The sequence below is a fragment of the Dermochelys coriacea genome, chromosome 2, assembly GCF_009764565.3.
Source record: "Dermochelys coriacea isolate rDerCor1 chromosome 2, rDerCor1.pri.v4, whole genome shotgun sequence".
Classification (NCBI taxonomy): Eukaryota; Metazoa; Chordata; order Testudines; family Dermochelyidae; genus Dermochelys; species Dermochelys coriacea.
In genome coordinates, this window is record NC_050069.1 from 186406586 (window position 1) to 186426812 (window position 20227).

Consider the following 20227-nt stretch of genomic DNA (forward strand, 5'->3'; position numbering starts at 1 on the left):
AGAGCCACAAAAGATTTGAGGGCTGGAAAAAATTCCTTAGTTACTTGATTAGTGTGTAAGTACCTTCACGGGGAGAAAATATCAAGCACCAAAGGGCTCTTTAGTCTAACAGAGAGAGACAACAAGAACCAATGTCTGGAAGCCATAGTCAGACACATTCTAAATGAAAATAAGGCACAATTTTGTAGCCATTACGGTAATTGACTATTGGATCAGACTCTCAAGGATCTCTTGATGTAGTCATATAAAGACTGCATGCCTCTCTGGAAGATATTCTTTAGCCAAACACAAGTTTTTGGGCTCCAATACAGGAGTAACTGGGTGAAATGTAATGGACTGTGTGATATACAGGAGATCAGACTAGATGATCTAATTGTCCTTTCTTGTCTTAAACTCTACAGATCTCTGATAAAACAGTTTCCCTTGGTTCTGCCTCATCTCCATTGTATGAAGTGCCTATTCTGGAACCAGAATAAGCGTTCAGTACTGGGGTTACTGAATCATTTGTAGATTCTAGCCTCAATCGAGGGGAAAAAACAAGTAGTCTTTTTGTTTCCGTAAAAGTAATCCTAGAGTTCCTGATACAAGGTTTTTTCACTAAGACTAAAAAGCTTTACTTCAGTTTCTCAATACTGTGTTGTGCTATGCACCCTGTTTTCTCCTATTGCCATGTTCAGTTGTATTTTTCACTCCTTTGTAATTTTGGCTCTTATCTTTCACTAATAGTTGTGGAGTTAGGATGTTCTAAAGTGACACTTCAGGTCCTTAGACCTGCTGTAATAGCTGTCTCTGGTGTCTCCCCGTTTTCTGACTTTATAGGTAATCTTCCTGCCAGAGTGAAAGCCATGAGAAAGGATTGTGGACTTTCTATTTCATTGTAGATTCTTATTTTCAGTTTTGTAGGTAAAGTGATCTCTACAGATCATTCCTGCGCTAAGCCCAGCTTAGAATGCTGAACTTTGCAAAAAGCAATTGATCTCATTTCCTTTATTTGGGTCATAAGCCTTTTGACCAGTGAGAAATATGTTTTCATTTTCTGTGAGTAACCTGGACTGTAGCCTTCATATTAACTATTCTAATTTGTTGAAGCTCTGCCTTGTGTTTAAAGCCACATGGAAGGATCACAAAACCCTTCAACTTCTCTTTTGCCAAGTGGATCAAATTATTCTGTTTTTCAGATCGATAGGTTATCTAGGCATCTGCTTTGAGATTTTGGTACTCATTCTGTCAAAGATAGTGTGATGTTTGAGGGAGAAATGTCAGCTCTTGTGAAAATCTGCAAGGATTTTTCCTGGTGATCAGTGTTTCTTCTAAACATTTCAAAATGTGAGTTGCTATTCTCTTAGGATATAATTTTTGGGTGACAAAGCCTGCTGTCTTTTCATGTTATCTGTTGGGATGAAGCTGTACATTGTGTATAAATTTAAAAACAAATCCTTTAATTGTTGAGTTCAAAACAATGTGAGTAGCTTTTGTAGCATCTTTTAAATCTCAGGCAGATTCTAGTATGAGGGGGTTAATCAGTGGATATTTTTTGATCCACAGTTGCTTCTTGACTTCCTGTATTTGTACTGGTTATTTTTATTTCGACAATTTTGTTATCTTCTCTCTATTGTTGATGGATAAATGGTCACTGCTGATCCAAGACACGTGAGAATCTAGGGAGAATTCTGTAAGGGGTAGTAGGGGTAGTAGAACAAGACATGATATTCTCAGAGAGCATCCCTCTTGGTACCCCTCTTATTTGTTCCCCACTTTAGTACTCCTATCCTTAGCAGTGTTGGCCTTACTGGATGCCCTGGGATGTACAGCCTTATGTACGCAATCCTACATCATCTGTTGTCTCCAGGATTAGATCCTCCTCCTCCCCAAAAAGGCAATATAGACCATTCCAGCTAGGTGAATTAGTGTAGTCTCAGATCCTGAAAAGACAGGAGAAAAAGGCATTCAAGAACCTCATCAAATGGCTTGCAGAGGCTCTGTGTGCTTCTTTGCTCAGCAGGTCTGCTATGCCAATAAATGAAGGACCTGTGGCATATTCCATCATCAATACTGGCCACATGCAAGTGAGTAGACCAAATGTACCAGGTCTCTTCCAAGGGGTTTGGATAGTTTAATTCCCACTCAATACTAGGTTTGCTTATAGTGGCTGTGGCCAAGGAGTGTTCAAAACAGCAAGGACCTCCCATGTCCACATTCAAGAAGAAGGACCTGAAGAAACTAGGCCTCTTTAGGAACAAGGTTTACTCATTGGCCATCCTCCAGATGTGCATAGATAATTATCGAGCCCTATTCTCCAAGAATACATTTATGCTGCAGCTGGAAGCGTGCATCCCAGGTTGCATAGATAGATGTGCTAGCTGTGTGCTTAAGATAGTATACCAAAAATAACGGTGTAGCCTTGGGTAGCCTTGCGAGGCAGCTCGGGTTAGCCTCCTGTGTACATAACGAGGGAGTCCGGACGGATTCAACTACTTGAACTGGGATAAGCTGTCTCAATTCATAGACAAGCCACCACAGGAACATTGCGAGGAATTGAAAGCCATTGTCACTGAGGGTCAGTTGATAGGCCACTCTTTCCTACAGGCTGTGTTGTATGTGCCTGATATGGTGGTACATACTATGACAACATTGGTGGCCATGAGGTCTTCCTCGTTCAAGGTGTTGGGGATCCTCAGCGTGGTCCAAATTACAGTCAAGGACTTTCCTTTTGAGGGCAGTGAACCTTGTAACAAATGAGGTCCACTGTTCGTAAAAGGACTCCATGGCTACTTCATGTTCACTGGACCTAAATGTTCCAGCCCCAAGGACAATAATCTTGCTTCAGGTAACGTCCCTCTGCCCAGTACTATTACCAAACCCAGAAGATCTTAGAGCCACCGAGAAAGAAAGTTCAGTGTAGGTGACCCTTTAGTTTATTCCTCTGAAGATGCAGCTCTTCAGCCAGGCAGTAGGTTCAATAACTGTGTTGAGAATCTAGCAGAATCTCTTGAGGATTGATTCCCTTCTCTCCCCTCCTCACCCAACCAGCAGCTGACTTTTATTTTTCAGAAGTCTGGACTTGATCATTTATGACCGTGTGTCCTGGAAATTGTAAACAAGGGCTATTCTATCCAATTTCAGTCCTTTCATGTCCCTTACCCTCTTCCCCATCCCTTTTCAGGGACTTTTTTCACAGGATACTGTTACAAAAAGAGGTGGACGCCCTTCTACAACTTAGAGCAGTAAAGGAAGTGACTTTAGAATTTAGGGGCAAAGGTTTTTATTCCCATTATTTTCTCATCCCAAAGAAAAGAAGGTTGGGCAGCGCATTCTGGGCCTTTCATTGTTTCAGGTTCAGGATTGTGAACTCATTCCCTCATTAGATCCTTATGACTGGCTTGTGGCTCTCAACCCACAAGCTCCTATTTTCACAACTCCCTTCATCCAGCCAAATGGAAATATCTAAGATTACTACTAAGAACATCTCACTAGCAATACAGTCTCTGATCTTTCCACAGCATAGAGTATTCACCAAGTGCTTGGCAGTCATGGCAGCTTGTCTAAGGAGACAAGAAATCCGGGTCTACCCATATGTCAGCAACTAACTGATTTGAGGAAGACCACCTCAGCAAGTGACCAACTTGATCCAAGAACTCTTAAAACTCTTCACTGCCCTGGGCTTTAAAATCAACAGACGTTCATGCTTACTCTGACTCAAAATATAGTTAATTGGAGCAGTGTTGTATTCCAGATCAGTGAGTTTACCATAAGAAGAATTCCGAATGATAATGAACCTCATCAACCAACTTAAAGATTATCCCAAGACACTAGGGGTAATGCCTCAGACTCTTGGGACGCATGAGCTGATACACCTATGTGATGTGATTTGCCAGACCTCATCTATGCTCCATGCAGGAGTAGTTGAAATCAGTGTGTCAGTCCAGCAGGCATCACATGAACAATGATATTCACAGACCAGGAAGAACTTCTCATAAAACTGGTGGGAAAAACCTCTTCAGGTGTGGAATGGAGTACCTGTACTTACTAAGACGCCGATGACACACACTTCCATTTAGGGCTAGGGAGTTCATCTAGATCGCCTTCAAACTCAAGATTTATAAGGTAAACATAGGTCCTCTCTCCTTATAATCCACCTACAGCTCAGAGTCATGCACCTGGCATGCAAAGCATTCCTATCCGAACTCCACAGATCCATGTAACATCATCACAACTCGGCATTATGCCAGCAGATGAGACAACAAGATTGTCTCTGCTCTGTTAGGAGGCCATTTTGACTTTGGGATTGGTGCATTCTGAATTGCATCACACCAGTGGCTCTGTACCTTCCCAATGTTAATAGGTTGTCAGATCAGATCAGCAGGCAATTCTCAGGCAACCATGAGTGGCCCCCAAAGACAGTCCTACAGAACGTGTTTTATAAGTGGGGATGTCTATCAATAGACCTCTTTGCCCCACAGACCAGAACAAGTGTCATATTTTTATTTCAGAAGACGTCCAAGTCCAGGCTCCCTGACGGACATTTTCTCATCCCTCTGACATCTAAGCTAATTGTATGTCTTCCCACCAATCCCTATGATACCGAGGGTTCTGAGAAAGCTATTACAAAGCACAGGACTGATGATTATGATTATAGCCTGAGGTAGTTCTGATATTCAGATCTGATGATCATTTCAATACAGCCTCTTTTCATCTTATCTACCCTGCCTGTGTCTCACAGAACAATGTTCAGATCAAGTTGGATAACTGACATGCTAGCTGGATGATGTCCACCACAAGAAGCTGTTGAGTTGAAGGTCAGAACATTTTGCTCCAAAGCAGAAAAGTCTTAGCTAGTGGGAAAGAAATGTAGTGGCCCCTTTAAGGGATCATCCTCTTGGGTGAGGCTGCAGACTAGGGATGGTTAGGGCAGGACGTAATCATCTCACTAGGTGAGTAGGCTGATGGGACTCATGTAAGCCATTGGCCCCCTGCCGGCATGGGGGAAGGTACATAAACTCTGTTCCTCCACCTTGAACCAATGTCGCATCTAAATTAGTAGCATCCACCATCCCACCCCTGTTTTTTTGGTCTGGTGAGGAAGCTGTGCTAGTTTCCTTTTTTGGGATTGGGGAGAAGTTTTTTTCACTGCTGGATTGGCCTGGATGGCTGGTTTTCACCTTCCTCGCAGGAGTTCAGTGACCCTATGGTGTACGTCAGAAGGTAATGTTAGTGTTGTCATAGATTAGCACATGTCAGGTGTCCAGTGTGGGTACTGATTTCATGGGTGGTCTGGTTCCTTGATAAATTGGAAGTGGACTAGAGTGCGAGGCATCCTGAAAAGAGGCTGTGTAATGAATTTGGGGCTCCTAACCTCTGGTACTCTAAAGAGACAACTCCCTTTCTCTTGCCTCTTAACGATCATATTAGAGGAGGGTGTTTGGGGTCCAAGCAACAGGTTGGGGACCAGTTTTGTGTGTGCGTGAAGGCTGACAGCAGCTCTCCACCATCTGGAAACAATTAGAAAGGAATCATGACCCACGCTGTGAACTATTGCTGGATAGTTCCCAGAATAGTTAAATTGGTAAAGAGGCAGCCTAATAAAACCACATCCCTTACATCTTGACTGTTACATGTCTAGGACAGTATTTTTGTTGTATCTGCGGAAGAGACTACTGATGTCAAAAGCTGGTTTAGCGCTTCAGTAAAATCTGATTCCAGGTGCATAACAAATTACTTGCACCAGTTCAGTGCCTTGACTTTTTTTAAAACTTCAGCAGCAAACATATACCACTAGAATGGTTCAACTCCAACCTTGAAAATAATTATGGTTGATGTGATTGATGGCTGAGTGTAGATGTCCATGTTATAATAGCATCTTCCTCTTCAAGAGTTAGGCATCTACCCTGGTAATTTGTGTTGAGGATATTGGCAAGAAAATGAGGTGGGTAAGTGCTTGCTCCATTTGCCTCTTCACTGCCTGAAATTTAACTTTGTTTGGTGTCGCTTCCTGCAGCATTGCTTAAAATTCTTTCCAAATTTCAACAGCATCAGCAATAGAGCAGCTGTATTTCTGCAGATTGTCCAAAGCTTTGGAAACAGGTTTCAGTATATTAAGCTTATCTTCTACATTTCACTTAAGTCCTATGTTGACTGCTTTTGCTGTGTGTGACTGGTTCCCTGGGGTGCAACCTGAAACTGGGGTACTGCTGAGCCTTTTGGTGTAACAGCCTGGGCGCTCTCTCACACTGTGATGCTGTGACAAGCTGCAAACCTCTCCAGCTGCTGCACTTACACAGCCATCTAAAGGCAGGGATACACCCAGCTGAGTTATATGAATGTTTCTCCTACCCACTCATGAACTAACAATAGAGAGACTCCAGTGAATTCCCACAGATCCCCAGCCCAGGACCCCAGAGCTGCATCATCCTGCCTTGGTCAGAAGCCTGACCAATGTAAGTTTTTATTACCCATTCTGCCCATCCCTCAATGTGGAGAGGATGTGCATCAGCTTTTGTATGCTGCACAGATTTCCCAAGCACTTCAACCAAAACGCGCTGTTTTAGGTAAAATGTTAAACAGATTTAGTAACTACAGAAAGATAGATTTTTTTTTTAAGTGATTATAAGTAATAAACATACAGATCAGTTGGTTACCTAAGAAATAAAAGTAAAATTGCAATCTGAGTTCTACAAACTAGACAGGATTTGAATCAAGGAGTGTCTCACCCTGATGGTATAGTGCCTTAATACAAGCTAGGATTCTCCTTTCCAGGCTGGGACCATCTCCGCCATTCCAAATCTTTCTCTACCCTGACGTGCTTTCACAGAGTTGGCGGGGGAGAGAGGCCAAATGATGATATCGCTTCTCCTTCTTTATAGGTTCTTCCACCTTGCTGAAGCAAAGTGATTGTTAGAGAAGTATTTTATAATTTGAATGTTTTACCTTATTCCTGGCATCCCTGAGTGTTTGGCTAAATTTTTTTAATTGCATGATTAATTACAATTCATTTTTTTTAATTGCATGATTAATTTTAAGATTGGAAAACAGGAATAGAAATAAGCTTAAAAGTACTTGAAAGTTCTGGCAAGTACAATAAGATATTACTAAGTGATCTTCATGATTAAAAATAGGATGTCCACATGCGCTTTCAACTGCATAGCGAAATGCCTAGACAGCTGGCCAGAATGCTTTTAAAAATGACCTCTTTAGTTCAGAGGTCACGTGACCTAGACTGATCATAGGGCTGGGAACCTTACATCAATTATGTTTCTACGTATGCTACTGACTGTATCTGTTTTCCTTTAGCAAATGAATTTTAAGTAAATCATTGTCAATTATAAATGCAAAAATTAGATGACTCATTTGAGTTTAAATCCATTATAAGTGAAAATATGAAAATGTTGCATTCCTAAAAATTGCTCCCTTTTGGCTGAAGAATGCAAAAGGTACTGAAAAATCCAAAGTGCAGCATATTATGTAAACATACTAGATTGAGCCTAAATATTGTATTAAAATTATTCACTTTATATAAAATCTTTAGAAAATAATTGTCAGCTCTCTAATTCGAATATTGATCTGATGGTTCAATATGGGTGGCTACATCAGTTTGCCAGCCCAGGTATTTATAAACAGATTAGAACATATTTTAAATAACTGTCTAGTGATATATCTAATACTTTCTTTTATTTTCTACAGGTGGCGTTAGTTGGATTAGATGTCCTAGGTGCCTTTGTTGACAGACTATCAGGTCACTTTAAATCCTATGTACCAACTGGTGAGTGAAGTACCAGTCAATTCTCCTTTTCCTTCAAAGAAAAATGTAGGAAAAAAGTACTGTTTTCTTAGTAAACATTCTTATTTTAGCAACTATATCTGAAAAATGGCTGAGAACTTTTGGTAGTAACTATCACCCTAATCAGGTAAACACACACTCTAATTAAAAAGCATATATCTGCAGGATGAGGGCCTATATGCCCCATTAGGGGTTGACTTGTACATACATAATATTGACAAGTTAATATAAGTATGTACTTTATCTTAATATTTTAAGACCCCTATATTGTGATTCTTCAAGATTCCAAGCATTTTTTCTGTCATTAATTTCTTGCTACACAGTTGCTTACTGTTCGCCATTATCTAAAGTTATATGACAGCTTGATTGTATTACTTTAAAATTGTATTAATAAATTGCAGTTTCTATTTGCCCAAGCCTGTGTATGGTTTCATGAGCCATGGCATTAAGGGATAGGCAGGGATCCCAAGGATAACTATATGCATTTCAACATCCCCAACAGTTATTTTCTGGTCTGGGAAGTAAGTCCCTTCCTGCAGCTGTTCAAACAGACCAGAGTTCTGAAGATGCAAGCGTCATGTACTTTTCCCGGCCATCCCACGTTGATGTCGGTGAAACATTCCTTGTGATCCACCAGTGCTTGCAGCACCATTGAAAAGTACCCCTTGCGGTTTACATACTGGCTGCCAAGGTGCTCCGGTCCCAAGATAGGGATATGCGTTCAGTCTGTCGCCCCACCACACTTAGGGAACCCCATTGCAGCAAACCCATCCACTATGACCTACACGTTTCCCCGAGTCACTACCCTTGATAGCAGCAGCTCAGTGATTGCATCGGCTACTTGAATCACAGCAATCCCCACAGTAGATTCGCCCACTCCAGTTGATTTCCCACTGACAGGTACCTGTCTGACTTTGCAAGCTTCCAGAGGGCTATTGCCACTTGCTTCTGAACTGTGAGGGCTGCTCTTATCTTGGTATTCTTGTGCTTCAGGGCAGGGGAAAGCAAGTCACAAAGATCCATGAAAGTGCCCTTATGTATGCGAAAGTTTCGCAGCCACGGGGAATCCTCCCAGACCTGCAACACTATGCGGTCCCACCAGTCTGTGCTTGTTTCCTGGGCCCAGAATCGGCGTTGTACAGCACGAGCCTGCCCCATTGCCACCAGGATGTCCAAATTGCTGGGGCTCGTGCTTTGAGAGAAGTCTGTGTCCATGTCCTCATCACTCTCGTCATCGCGGTGCCGTCTCCTCCTCGCCTGCTTTTGCAGGTTCTGGTTCTGTACATGCTGCAGAATAAAGCGTGAGGATTTACAATGCTCATAACTGCCGTGGTGATCTGAGCGGGCTCCATGCTTGCTGTGGTGTGACGTCTGCAGGAGAGCAGAGTTGCAGCGGAAGTGGTGGCTAAAGATGGATGCCACAAGAATAGATATATATAGAGAACGACGAGGACCTGCGAGGTGGATTCATGAGAGCAGAGTTTCAGTGGAAGCGGTGGAGGACGACGGTTAGCACCGCGCACATTTCCCGAGGAAGAACACGCGTACCAGGGAGCCCGTGACAGAAAACATGGAGAAATTATCTATTGAGACAACAGCAGCAGAGCAGAGTTGCAGCAGAAGCGGTGTATGACGATGATTAGCAGCACCCTGGAGGACCAGAACGGATCCCCCGAGCTGCAGGAGAGCAGAGTTGCAGCGGAAGCAGTGGATGACGATGATTAGTAGACCTACTGTACTGTCTGCTGCCAGCAGCGCCCAGGACACAATAGCGGCGGTGTCAGTGAGCTGAGCTGAGCGGGCTGCACGCTTGCTGTGGTATGGCATCTGCTCGGAAAAAAGGCGCGAAACAATTGTCTGCTGTTGCTTTCATGGAGGGAGGGGCGACTGATGACGTGTACCCAAAACCACCCACAACAATGTTTTTGCCCCATTAGGCACTGGGAGCTTAACCCAGAATTCCAATAGGCGGCAAAGACTGTGGGATCTGGGGAATAGCTACCCACAGTGCACTGCTCTCTCAGTTGATGTTAGCCACAGTAGTGAGGACGCACTCCGCCGACTTAATGTGCTTAGTGTGGACATACGCAATCAACTGTATAAAATTGATTTCTAAAAATTGACTTCTATAATATGACCTAATTTCATAGTGTAGACATACCCTTAGTTGGTAGCTCTCACCTCTGGGCCAGAAGGTCAGGAGCTCAATGTCGCACTAAGATTTTGAGTCGTTGCTGATTTTGACAATGCAGAACAGTAAATAGTATAAATATTAATTTGTAGATGCCTATAAGTACATGCATTTGGGAGCTTTAAAATATAATTGAAAACGTGATAAAAATAAGGCAGCTTTCTAAATCCTAGAGCACGAACACCTTCCATCATACAATAAGACAACACACAATATACTTAATATAAGAAACATGCTTAATGTAAGAAACGACCAAGTCCTGCAAAAAGATGTCTCAGATGTATTTGTCTTATGTTTAGGGAGTGTTCTGGAGTTGTGCAATAAATCTTCATCGGAGAAGGCCTTGCTTTCCATCATCTCAGGATTAAACCTGGGCTTTAATGTGATTTTTATTTTTATTTATTTTTATATAGTACTTTTGTTGTACACAGTTGAACAGATATGTAAGTCAAGTCTTTCCTCAGAAGAGTTTATAATTTAAATATTTTACTATGTTGGTGTTGGAATAAAAATAATGCCATTCTACCCTAAGCTGTGAATCCTGCATATCTGCTCTGTGCAAACTGCATAAATAGATGCTGATAAGTTTTCCCCAGCCCACCTCTGATGGGTTTTGTTCAAGATGAGCATGAGAGCTTGTCTAAACTCAACTTTTACTAGTTTAATTCCACTTAAAATTGCAGCTTCAGTTAAACCGCTTCTACTTTATGTAGAGCAGGCCTTAAATTGCCATGTGAAATCTGCTTTGGGAGAGCCATGAGAATGCCAGGAGAGGACAGAACTTTTGCTTTTTATGTGAATTCACTGTTTATGTGCCAGGTTGTTGAGAAATAAGTTTTTAACCAAGAGCCAGTTTTTCTCCAGTCCATCCATGTACAAAATCACTTCTGTGGTTGTTAATGAAGAAGGAAAGAGACCTGGATTACATTACCCTAGTAACAGGGTTTCAGAGTAGCAGTAGTAGTTTCTCTTTTCAGCCATCTCTCTGTAAAACACTGCTATGTTGTTGCACTGTATATTCAGTGTTAAAAGCTTCTTGCACATTTGTGCATAACTAAGCCTGAACTAGTCAAATAACGCTCTCTTGGGTGTGACCATACTGTGTTTAAACAGTCTGGGTTATAGAAGAAAATATTTCAAATCCGTATCTCGGCTCTATAAATAGCAGTACTGCTTACTTGAGAGGGTGTAGGACTAGGAAATCATCCTATAAACTTTGTGGCTGAACCCAATGCTCCCATGGTCAAGCAGTGGGAAAAATCAAAATTATGATTCTTTGCAAATTCCAGCTGTGACATTTTAACAGATATGGCACTGCCTGTTATGGTCATAGTTAATGATGTGGACTGATGGCCAGTTGTGTATTGCAGATTTACACTTCAGGCTGGCAGTGTGATATGGGGAGTGAGGGAGGGCTCCTATTACTAGGCAGGAGAATATTAAGGGAGAGAGGGGAGCATAAGATCTCCAAATAGAAGACAAGATGGCTATAGCAACACAGTCTTTTTCTTAGCAAATGTATATGTTCTCTAATATGCCTCTTTCAATCTATGCTGGATCTCATCATACATACAGATTAGAGATGGAGAGAGCTTTTCCAATCAACTCTTAAATATTACTTGGAAAATAGAAAATGCTGATGCAAACCATTAACGTCTCCCTCTCCTTTTTCTTCATTTATATACTCCAGGAAGCAATCTTTCTGGTTTGCCATTCTTACTCGAAAACAGTGTCACAGTTTGAATGTACTCAAATATGATCACTTATTATATTAAGCACCATTCTTTCCCATTATTGTGAGATTAAATAGCTACTTTTTTTTTTATATAATGGTGTTGGGTATTTTTTAAATCCACCTTATCCCAACTGGAAATTTCAGTCTGCTTTTTTGGTAGATATTTTTTCTTTAATAAGAAATTGAAGGGTTTGTCATATGCCAAAAAAAAAAAAAAAAAAAACCCCTGCATTTCTCACTTCATGCCTTGTCTTTTTGAGATATTGGAATGTTCCTGTGCATGATACTTACACTCCCAGTAATAACTGACCTAACACATTACCTAAGCATAACCTGTCAAAACATGGGCCTGTGCAGTTGCATTGGAATGTAGTTCTTTAAAGGTGGGGCAAGAGGAATAACTGTCATTTAAGACATTTGCTCACTTAAGAACAAACAAGAGTTTTGTTGAGGAATGAAAGCAAAACAAATGCATTGTTACCTATATAGCTTTGTGAACTACCTATATCCCATAAATTAGTTTTAGCCAAGGTCACAAACACAGGCATTTTAATATGACTTGAATTGCACATTAATAATCTTTGTATGGAGGTATACTATAGGGTGTAAAAGAATGAATTCAATTTCCTAGGCAGCAGTCTTGCATTGTAGTGAGTGCGTTTTACGCTTTCTTTTCAGATTAACCATATTACACATTCTTTGCAGCTATCATCAATGTTGATATTTCTGGGAGTTTTGAGAGAGATGAACTGCTGAAATGATTTTTATAAATACCTTCTTTGAAGGTGATTGAACTGTTTCACTAACAGAGATTTTTGTAGAAGTCTAAGGCTACCTGGTAATTTGTAAGAACAGAGAGGTATATTCTGGAGAAATGAAGCAAATTAAGCAGCACTTTTTAAGAAGTGTCTGTCTTTGAAACAGTGTAGGGCTCTAGTGTAATTTAACAACTACTTCATGAAGATGTGATTAAAACAAAATACAGAGATTACATAAACATTCATTTCTATTTTTTCCACCACAGTCCATGGCTTGCAAAAATGATTGAAGTATTTTTAAAGGAGTGGTACATAAGAGGACAAAAAATAAAAATAAATGCATGGAGAAATGCCACAAAATAGTGCTTTGAAACTCTGTATAAGTCTTGTTCACCAGAGTTAATTCTTTTTTCCAAAAGGAGGCAAGACCATTAACTTCATCCCTCAAATTAATTCTTGCCCCTTTCTCTAACCACAATCACTGTACTGAAGAATCTCAGCAGTTCACAGATGTTGGGACTCTTATTTGATCTTTGGCTGTGAACAGTGCAGCATAGAAAAACAATGTTCTTCTGAGAGTAATGAAGACTATAACTTTTTAATATACCATCAAAGTTAAGACTAAGGTGTGCAGAAGTGACTAGTGATTCTGGGTACCTCAATTTTTCTGTAACCAACTTGACTCATGAAAGGGGCCTGATTTTCAGAGAGTAGGTTCTCAGAAAATTGAGGCTTTCAAAATTGCTAGCCATTTTTTAAAATCTTGGCCTAAATCATATCCTGCTTGAATGTCACTTTTCCTCACTTAATAGTTCAATATTTGTTAATATGGAACCAACATAATATCAAAATATAGTTAGGAAACAATTTCTGGTTAGGAATTCTTTTGTTGTTGCCACAGAAAATGGAGAGAGTAAAGAATAACAGTAGAGGACTAATTAATGTATCCAACCTTTCTTATTAAATATGAAACCCTGCCTTGAACAAACTTCTTCACTTGCGTTCCAGAATTTGTTAGATTATTTCAGCTCTAATTTACAAGAGACTTTTCTGTGTTTATTAAACTGTTCTTGAGGCTGTGATATGATATTTCTTGTTAAATTCCATGTGCAGCCTTATAGGACTTGTCATGAAATACATCTTAAGAATCTGCAAACTGAGTAAGGGAGAAACAATGAACCAGAAATCATTTTAAGCACTGTGTAAAAACCTCATTTTATCATAACAGCATGAAAATTTGTATATTTTACCATCTCAGGTACCAAATCTACTTGTTAACATTTTACTTATAACTTTGATAAACAAAACCATCTTAATACTTCTAATGAAAGGGAAATGCTTAATATGGGCTAGTAGATGAGAATAATCCTTTAAGGTTATATATAGTTGTTGCTTGCTTCAGAGTGAGACAGCAGATGCTGGGTATTTAAGTTTTCTGTAACATGTCGTAGGATAAGCAGTCAATGGATAAGAGGGAAGGTCCTCCCACGTATCGATAACTGGTTAAAATATAGGAAACAAAGGATAAGAATAAATGGGCAGTTTTCAGAATGGAGAGAGGTAAATTTATGGTGTCCCTCAGGAGTCTGTCCTGGGACCAGTGCTGTTCAACATATTTATAAATGACGTGGAAAAAGGGGTAAAGGGTAAGGTGGAAAATTTGCAGATGATCCAAAATTACTCAAGATAGTGGAGTCCAAAGCAGACTGTGAAGAGTTACAAAGGGATCTCACAGCACAGCGGCAGATGAAATTCAGTGTGGATAAAGGCAAAGTAATTCAACCTAGAAAACATAATCCAAACCATCTATACAAAATGATGGGGTATAAATTAGTTGTTAACACTCAAGAAAGAGATCTTGGAGTCACTGTGGATAGTTCTCTGAAAACAACATCTCAACATGCAGCAACAGTCAAAAGTAACAATATTAGGAACTGTTAGGAAAGGGATAAATAAAACAGAAATATCATAATGCCACTGTATAAATCCATGGTACGCCCACATCTTGAATATTGCATGCAGATCTGGTCTCCCTATCTCAAAAAAGATGTGTTAGAATTGGAAAAGGTACAGAGAAGAGCAACAAAAATTATTAGAGGTATGGAACAGCTTCCATATGAGGAGAGATTAAAAAGACGGACTTTTCATCTTGGAAAAGAGAGAGAGGATATCGTAGAGGTCTGTAAATTCTTGACCGGTGCAGAGAAAGTGAATAAGGAAATGTTATTTACTCCTTCACATAACAAAAGAACTAGAGGTCGCTTAATGAAATTAATAGGCAGCAGGTTTAAAACGTACAAAAGGAAGTATTTCACACCACATAGAGTCAACCTGTGGAACTTGTTGTCAGGGATGTTATGAAGGCCAAAACTATAACAGAATTCAAAAAGGTTTCAGAGTAGCAGCCGTGTTAGTCTGTATTTGCAAAAAGAAAAGGAGTACTTGTGGCGCCTTAGAGACTAACAAATTGTTAGTCTCTAAGGCGCCACAAGTACTCCTTTTCTTTTTGAGAATTCAAAAAAGAACTAGATAAGTTCATGGAGAATCTGTAAAGTCCTGCACAGATACAAAATTTATATCTGTGGATATAAATCAGTATGTGTGGCACTGCAGGGATCTACTGGGAACCACAGTGGCGAAAGCAGCAGCCTCTCAGGCTGCCACTCCTAGGAGCCAACGCCCCGAGCCGGCAGCTCCTCCGGCATGGCTGTACTGGCCCCAACCCTGCTCAATGGCAGCTGTCCCTGGTTGCGTTAGTGCATTGGACGGGGCTGGGGCAGTATAGCTATGCTGGAGGAGCTGCTGGCGTGGGGTGCAGGCTGCTGCTTTGGACACTGTGTTTCCTGGTACAACCCTGCAGCTCCAGGGATACTGATTTATATCCGCGGATATCTGCATCTGAGGACATAACTTTTGTATCTGCACAGGGCTCTAAGGATAGGTCCATCAGTGGCTATTAGTAAGGTTAAGATTTAATCTGGGTATTTATAGTACAAATCATGGACAGGTAATGGGAAATAAAACAAAAATTCACATCCTGTGACCTGTCCAGGACTTGTACTAAAAATACCCCTGACTAAATCTTAGGTGGTCTTGGGGACCCCGGGGCACTGCTGCTGCTCCGGGGCGGGAAGGGAGCAGCCTGGGGCACTGCTGCTGCTTTCTATTTTCTATTGTGTTGTTTTAAAGCTCTTAGATTCCTACACTTGCCAATCGGGTGTTTCTTACTGTTGAGAATCCCTTTTTCTTGAAATGCTTCCTTCCAGAATGATAGGCTCTCAGCTGACTTCATCTGCTTTTAGATCTATTGTGGATGAACAGCTCAGTGAAGACATGTGCCCAAATGATGTAGTGATAATTAAAAAAACAAATATGATGCATAAAAATGCATGACATCAAATAAAATGGTCTTGAATGACTTTCTTGTTTTTGATTTGATTCTAATCACCATCATTGCATGAAATATTTGTGCAATAGTTTAAGGGCTTGTCTGTACTACCACACAGGGTTGATCTAAGATATGCAACTTCAGCTACATGAATAGTGTAGCTAAAGTCTATGTACTTAGATCTGCTTACCACGGTGTTTTCACTGAGGTAAGTCGACAGCTGACATTCTCCCGTTGATTCTGCTTGCCCTTCTTGTTCTGGTGGAGTACCGGAGTCGACGGGAGAGCGCTCAGCAGTCGATTTCTTGCACGATAAATTGACCCCTTCTTGATCGATCACGGCCCGCTGATCTGGTGGGAAGTGAAGATAAGCCCTAAGCCTAGTCAAAAAGCTGACATTACTTGTGCCCTGCGCTGTGCCCCCCTTCTTTCTGGTCTCCTGCTGGTAAGATACATGCTCATTAACTTTATGTTGAAGACCTTGCTCTTGTGCAGGCTAACCCTGTGTCTTCCCAAAGGCCACACATCCATTACTTAATACATTAATCCTCCCTTCCCCCCCAAATAATGCTAGGCAGTGTCCTCCCCAAAAATGAATTTATGCTTATATCACAGAGTCTGCTGCTCCAATGGAAGGAGGCCTTATGCACATAGTACCCTCTGCTGAGGTGTCATGAAGCTGAGATTTCAGTCTTCCTGTCCCAGACCTTATCTTCCAAAAGAAGAGCAGTGGGCTAAGGAGCAGTGATGTCCTGGGCATTCTGAAGACCTGTGAGAAGCTCCCTGCTATGTTGTTGGTCTCTTGTATTGGGTGGCCTTGCCAAGATTAGTCTGCCGAGCAGAAGGTTAAGTGTACTGGCCCCTGCCATCAGCCACCCCAGCAGACCCTGGGGTGGGGTAATGGGATCTTTGCAATGCAGAGCCCTCGGTGAGCCTCCCTTCTTCCCATGTGTCTTACTCAGAATAGCAGTAGCTGTTCAAGATGAAGAGGCAGCTGGCAATCTCCCCTCTTTCTAGTAATAACGGTCATCTCCCACTGTTGTATGCAGCATTGTTGTAACCGTCTTGGTCCCAGAATGTTGGGGAGACCAGCTTCTGTTGGTCATAGAGATAAAGAGCTTGCACAGAGCTCTCCTTCAGGTCTGGGCTGAAGAAGAACTCTGGGTGAGGTTCTGTGGCCTGAATTATGCAGAAGATAGGGCTAGATCATAATGGTCTCTTTTAGCCTCATCTGTTCTTTAGCTCAGAAACTGAAGTTGGCACAGAAGCAGTAGTGTAACTCACCAAATACCCATAGTAGATTTTAGGTCACAGTGACTTCCAGGTGGAGTTCCAGGAGTTGGATATGAACTAAAAAGCACTAGATGACTTGGTAGCTGCTTAATTGAGAGACTGGCTCTCTCTCAGTCATACTACCACAGCTGTGATCAACACTCTTGAGAGAGAGCTGCAGGCAGAGTCTTCTATGTGTTAATCCCTTTGACTCTGAAGAAGTTGTCTGAGATCACTGGATAGGAGAGAATGAGTCTGCTACAGAACACATTTAGGTTATGAACAGAGTACTGGGAATCAGCATAGCAAGATAACTTGCATAGTTTTGGTCTAGCAGTTCACTGAGGAGGTTGTTGCATAACCTTAAAACCCTGTTGTGGTGTTGCCTTTTAATCAAATGTAAGTTGCAATTTGGTAACACAGCTAATCAAAGATTTACAGGTCTGATAATTGATTTCCATTACAGCTTGTTGAATTTAGGACTTGACTATAGAAATAATGTGACTATTAAATAGTATTAAGGATGATTGTGCTTAATATTGTGCCTTCTTGTACCCTGATTCTTGTGGAAGATAGAACCTTATTTCAATAATACATTTTGTCATTCTGTAATAATTGTTATGCCTGGAAATATAAAGTTGAGGGAATTACTAAAAATGGCATGCATAATTAGAAGAAAACCTCATCTAAAAACAATTTCCAGGCTAGCTTTTTGAGCTGGGGCAATATGTTCTATTTCTGAAGTGTTACCTGCACACCTTAGGGCACCCTACCTTTTCCCAATCCATAGGGCTCCAGGCAAATAGCACCCTTACCCAATTCATAGGGCTCAGGGTGTAACTAACCTGGTCAATTTTAAGTACCCACACCCTTTCCGAATACACAGGGCTCTGGGTGTATACTACTTCTCTAGGTGTGCAGGACCTTTTACCCGTGAAAGAGCCTTACACAGTAATATGCTACATAACCTCGCTATATTAACAGTCACCAAAACAGACTGCACACGCTACATACACAATGCTTACCACTCCCAATAAGACAGATGAACTTTTCTTGATGACCAGTCAGGATCAGGTCCGTCTGGAGGCCTCCAGTTTCTGCATGGTGTCATTGGCAGATTGTTGAGGTCTGGCAGCTCTGATCTTTGGGCTTGTATCCTGGAGTTGGTCTGACGGGTTTGGTCACAGAGACTCCCTTGGGACTGTCACCCGGTGTGCTGAGACTACCTTTGAACTCATTTTCTCTGCCCGTTTGGGCCTCCAGAACCCTGTCTTGTTGATCCAGATTAATTAATCTGTTGCAACACAGACTCAGACAAGCTGCAGACTTAACTGAAAACGGCTTAGCAAGTGCTCGTGTTTCCAAGACCCAGACACCCAGCTCCCAATGGGATCCAAACCCCAAATTAATCCGTTTTACTCTGTATAAAGCTTACACAGGGTAAACTCATAAATTGTCCACCCTCTGTAACACTGATAGAGAGATGTGCACAGCTGTTTGCTCCCCCAGGTATTAATTACTTACTGTGGGTTAATTTAATAAGCAATAGTGATTTTATTAAACATAAAAAGTAGGATTTAAGTGGTCCAAGTAATAACAGACAGAGGAAAGAAGTTATAAAGCAAAATAAAACAAAACACGCAAGTCTAAGCCTAATACATTAAGAAACTGATTACAGAGAAAATCTCACCCTCAGAGGTGTTCCAATAAGCTTCTTTCACAGACTGGAATCCTTCCTAGTCTGAGCCCAATCCTTTCCCCTGGTACGGTTCTTGTTAGCCTCACCTCAGGTGGTAGCTAGGAGATTTCCCATGACTGGAACCTCCTTTGTTCTGTTTCACCTGCTTACATAGCTTTGGCACAAGGCAGGAATCTTTTTTGTCTCTCTAGATCCCCATCCCTACTTGTAAATGGAAAAGCACCAGGTTTAAGATGAATTCCAGTACCAGGTGACATTGTCACGTCCTATGAGACCCTGTGAGACTCATTCTTCCTGGCCTGACTCACAGGAAGTCTTGCAAGTAAACAATCATTTACAACCAGTTGCCCTAGTTGATGGGAGCATCAAGATTCCAGACCACCATTAATGGCCCACACTTTGCATAATTACAATAGGACCTCAGAGTTATATTTCTAGTTTCAGATACAAGAATGATACATTTATACAAATAGGATGACCGCACTCAGTAGATTATAAGAGAGATTTTGCATGAAGCGTATTCCAGTTACATTATATTCACACTCATCATGTTTTCATAAAATCATATGGAGTGCGACGTCACTATTGGACCCCAGTTTAAATAGTGAAATTTGAGTCCTTTTTAGCTGTACCTTAACCAATCGTTATACTAAAATTTTACTAACCAATTGTAACATAGTGTAACACAATTCTCTAACCAATCCTACCCCACCGTAATTAATTTACTCCTAACAAAATTGATTATGTAACAGACAGAAACAAAGAACCAGACACATACCATATAGATAAACAATGGGGAAGTGGGGACCATAATGGCAAAACAATAAAGAAATGAGGATTTCACAACCACAACTGTTGATAAAAGAAAAGGAGGACTTGTGGCACCTGAGCATAAGCTTTCGTGAGCTACAGCTCTCATCTGATGAAGTGAGCTGTAGCTCACGAAAGCTTGTGCTCAAATAAATTTGTTAGTCTTGAAGGTGCCACAAGTCCTCCTTTTCTTTTTGTGGACACAGACTAACATGCCTGCTACTCTGAAAACTATTGATAAGTGATTTCTTGACAGACAGGGTGCTATCTGACTAAGTTTTCTTTAATCATTTTAAGATCTGTTTCTTTATCTGGTGATAGTGGGTGCTATTAGGACAGGGTCTCCTTAACAGCCTGATATCACATTGTTTTAATGTAATTTAGATATAATGTGAGGATGTGACTTCCTACTTCTCAGCTAATGGCTGCTGCTTGGCTGCTCTTTTAATCTGGCTGCAGACAAATACCTTTGGCTCCAGGCCTTACGATATGGCTGCAGACAAAGGCGTTATCCTTATAAAGTAATATAGGCTGAGAAGTCTTTGTCTGACATTGTTTTTGAAGATCAAACTGAAGTAATTTATATAGTTGGCAAGAAGG

General features: G+C 41.0%; 1 protein-coding gene across 44 annotated transcripts in view; it reads left to right on the top strand.

Annotated features, from left to right (window-relative positions):
• Window positions 1-20227, top strand: part of CLASP2 (cytoplasmic linker associated protein 2) — a 274460-nt gene that overhangs the window by 5271 nt on the left and 248962 nt on the right. For all 44 annotated transcript variants that reach the window (XM_043508830.1, XM_043508832.1, XM_038392148.2 and 41 more), the window contains exon 2: window positions 7678-7756. In XM_043508830.1, the coding sequence (XP_043364765.1) occupies window positions 7678-7756 (79 nt within the window). The remainder of the gene's footprint in view (window positions 1-7677; window positions 7757-20227) is intronic.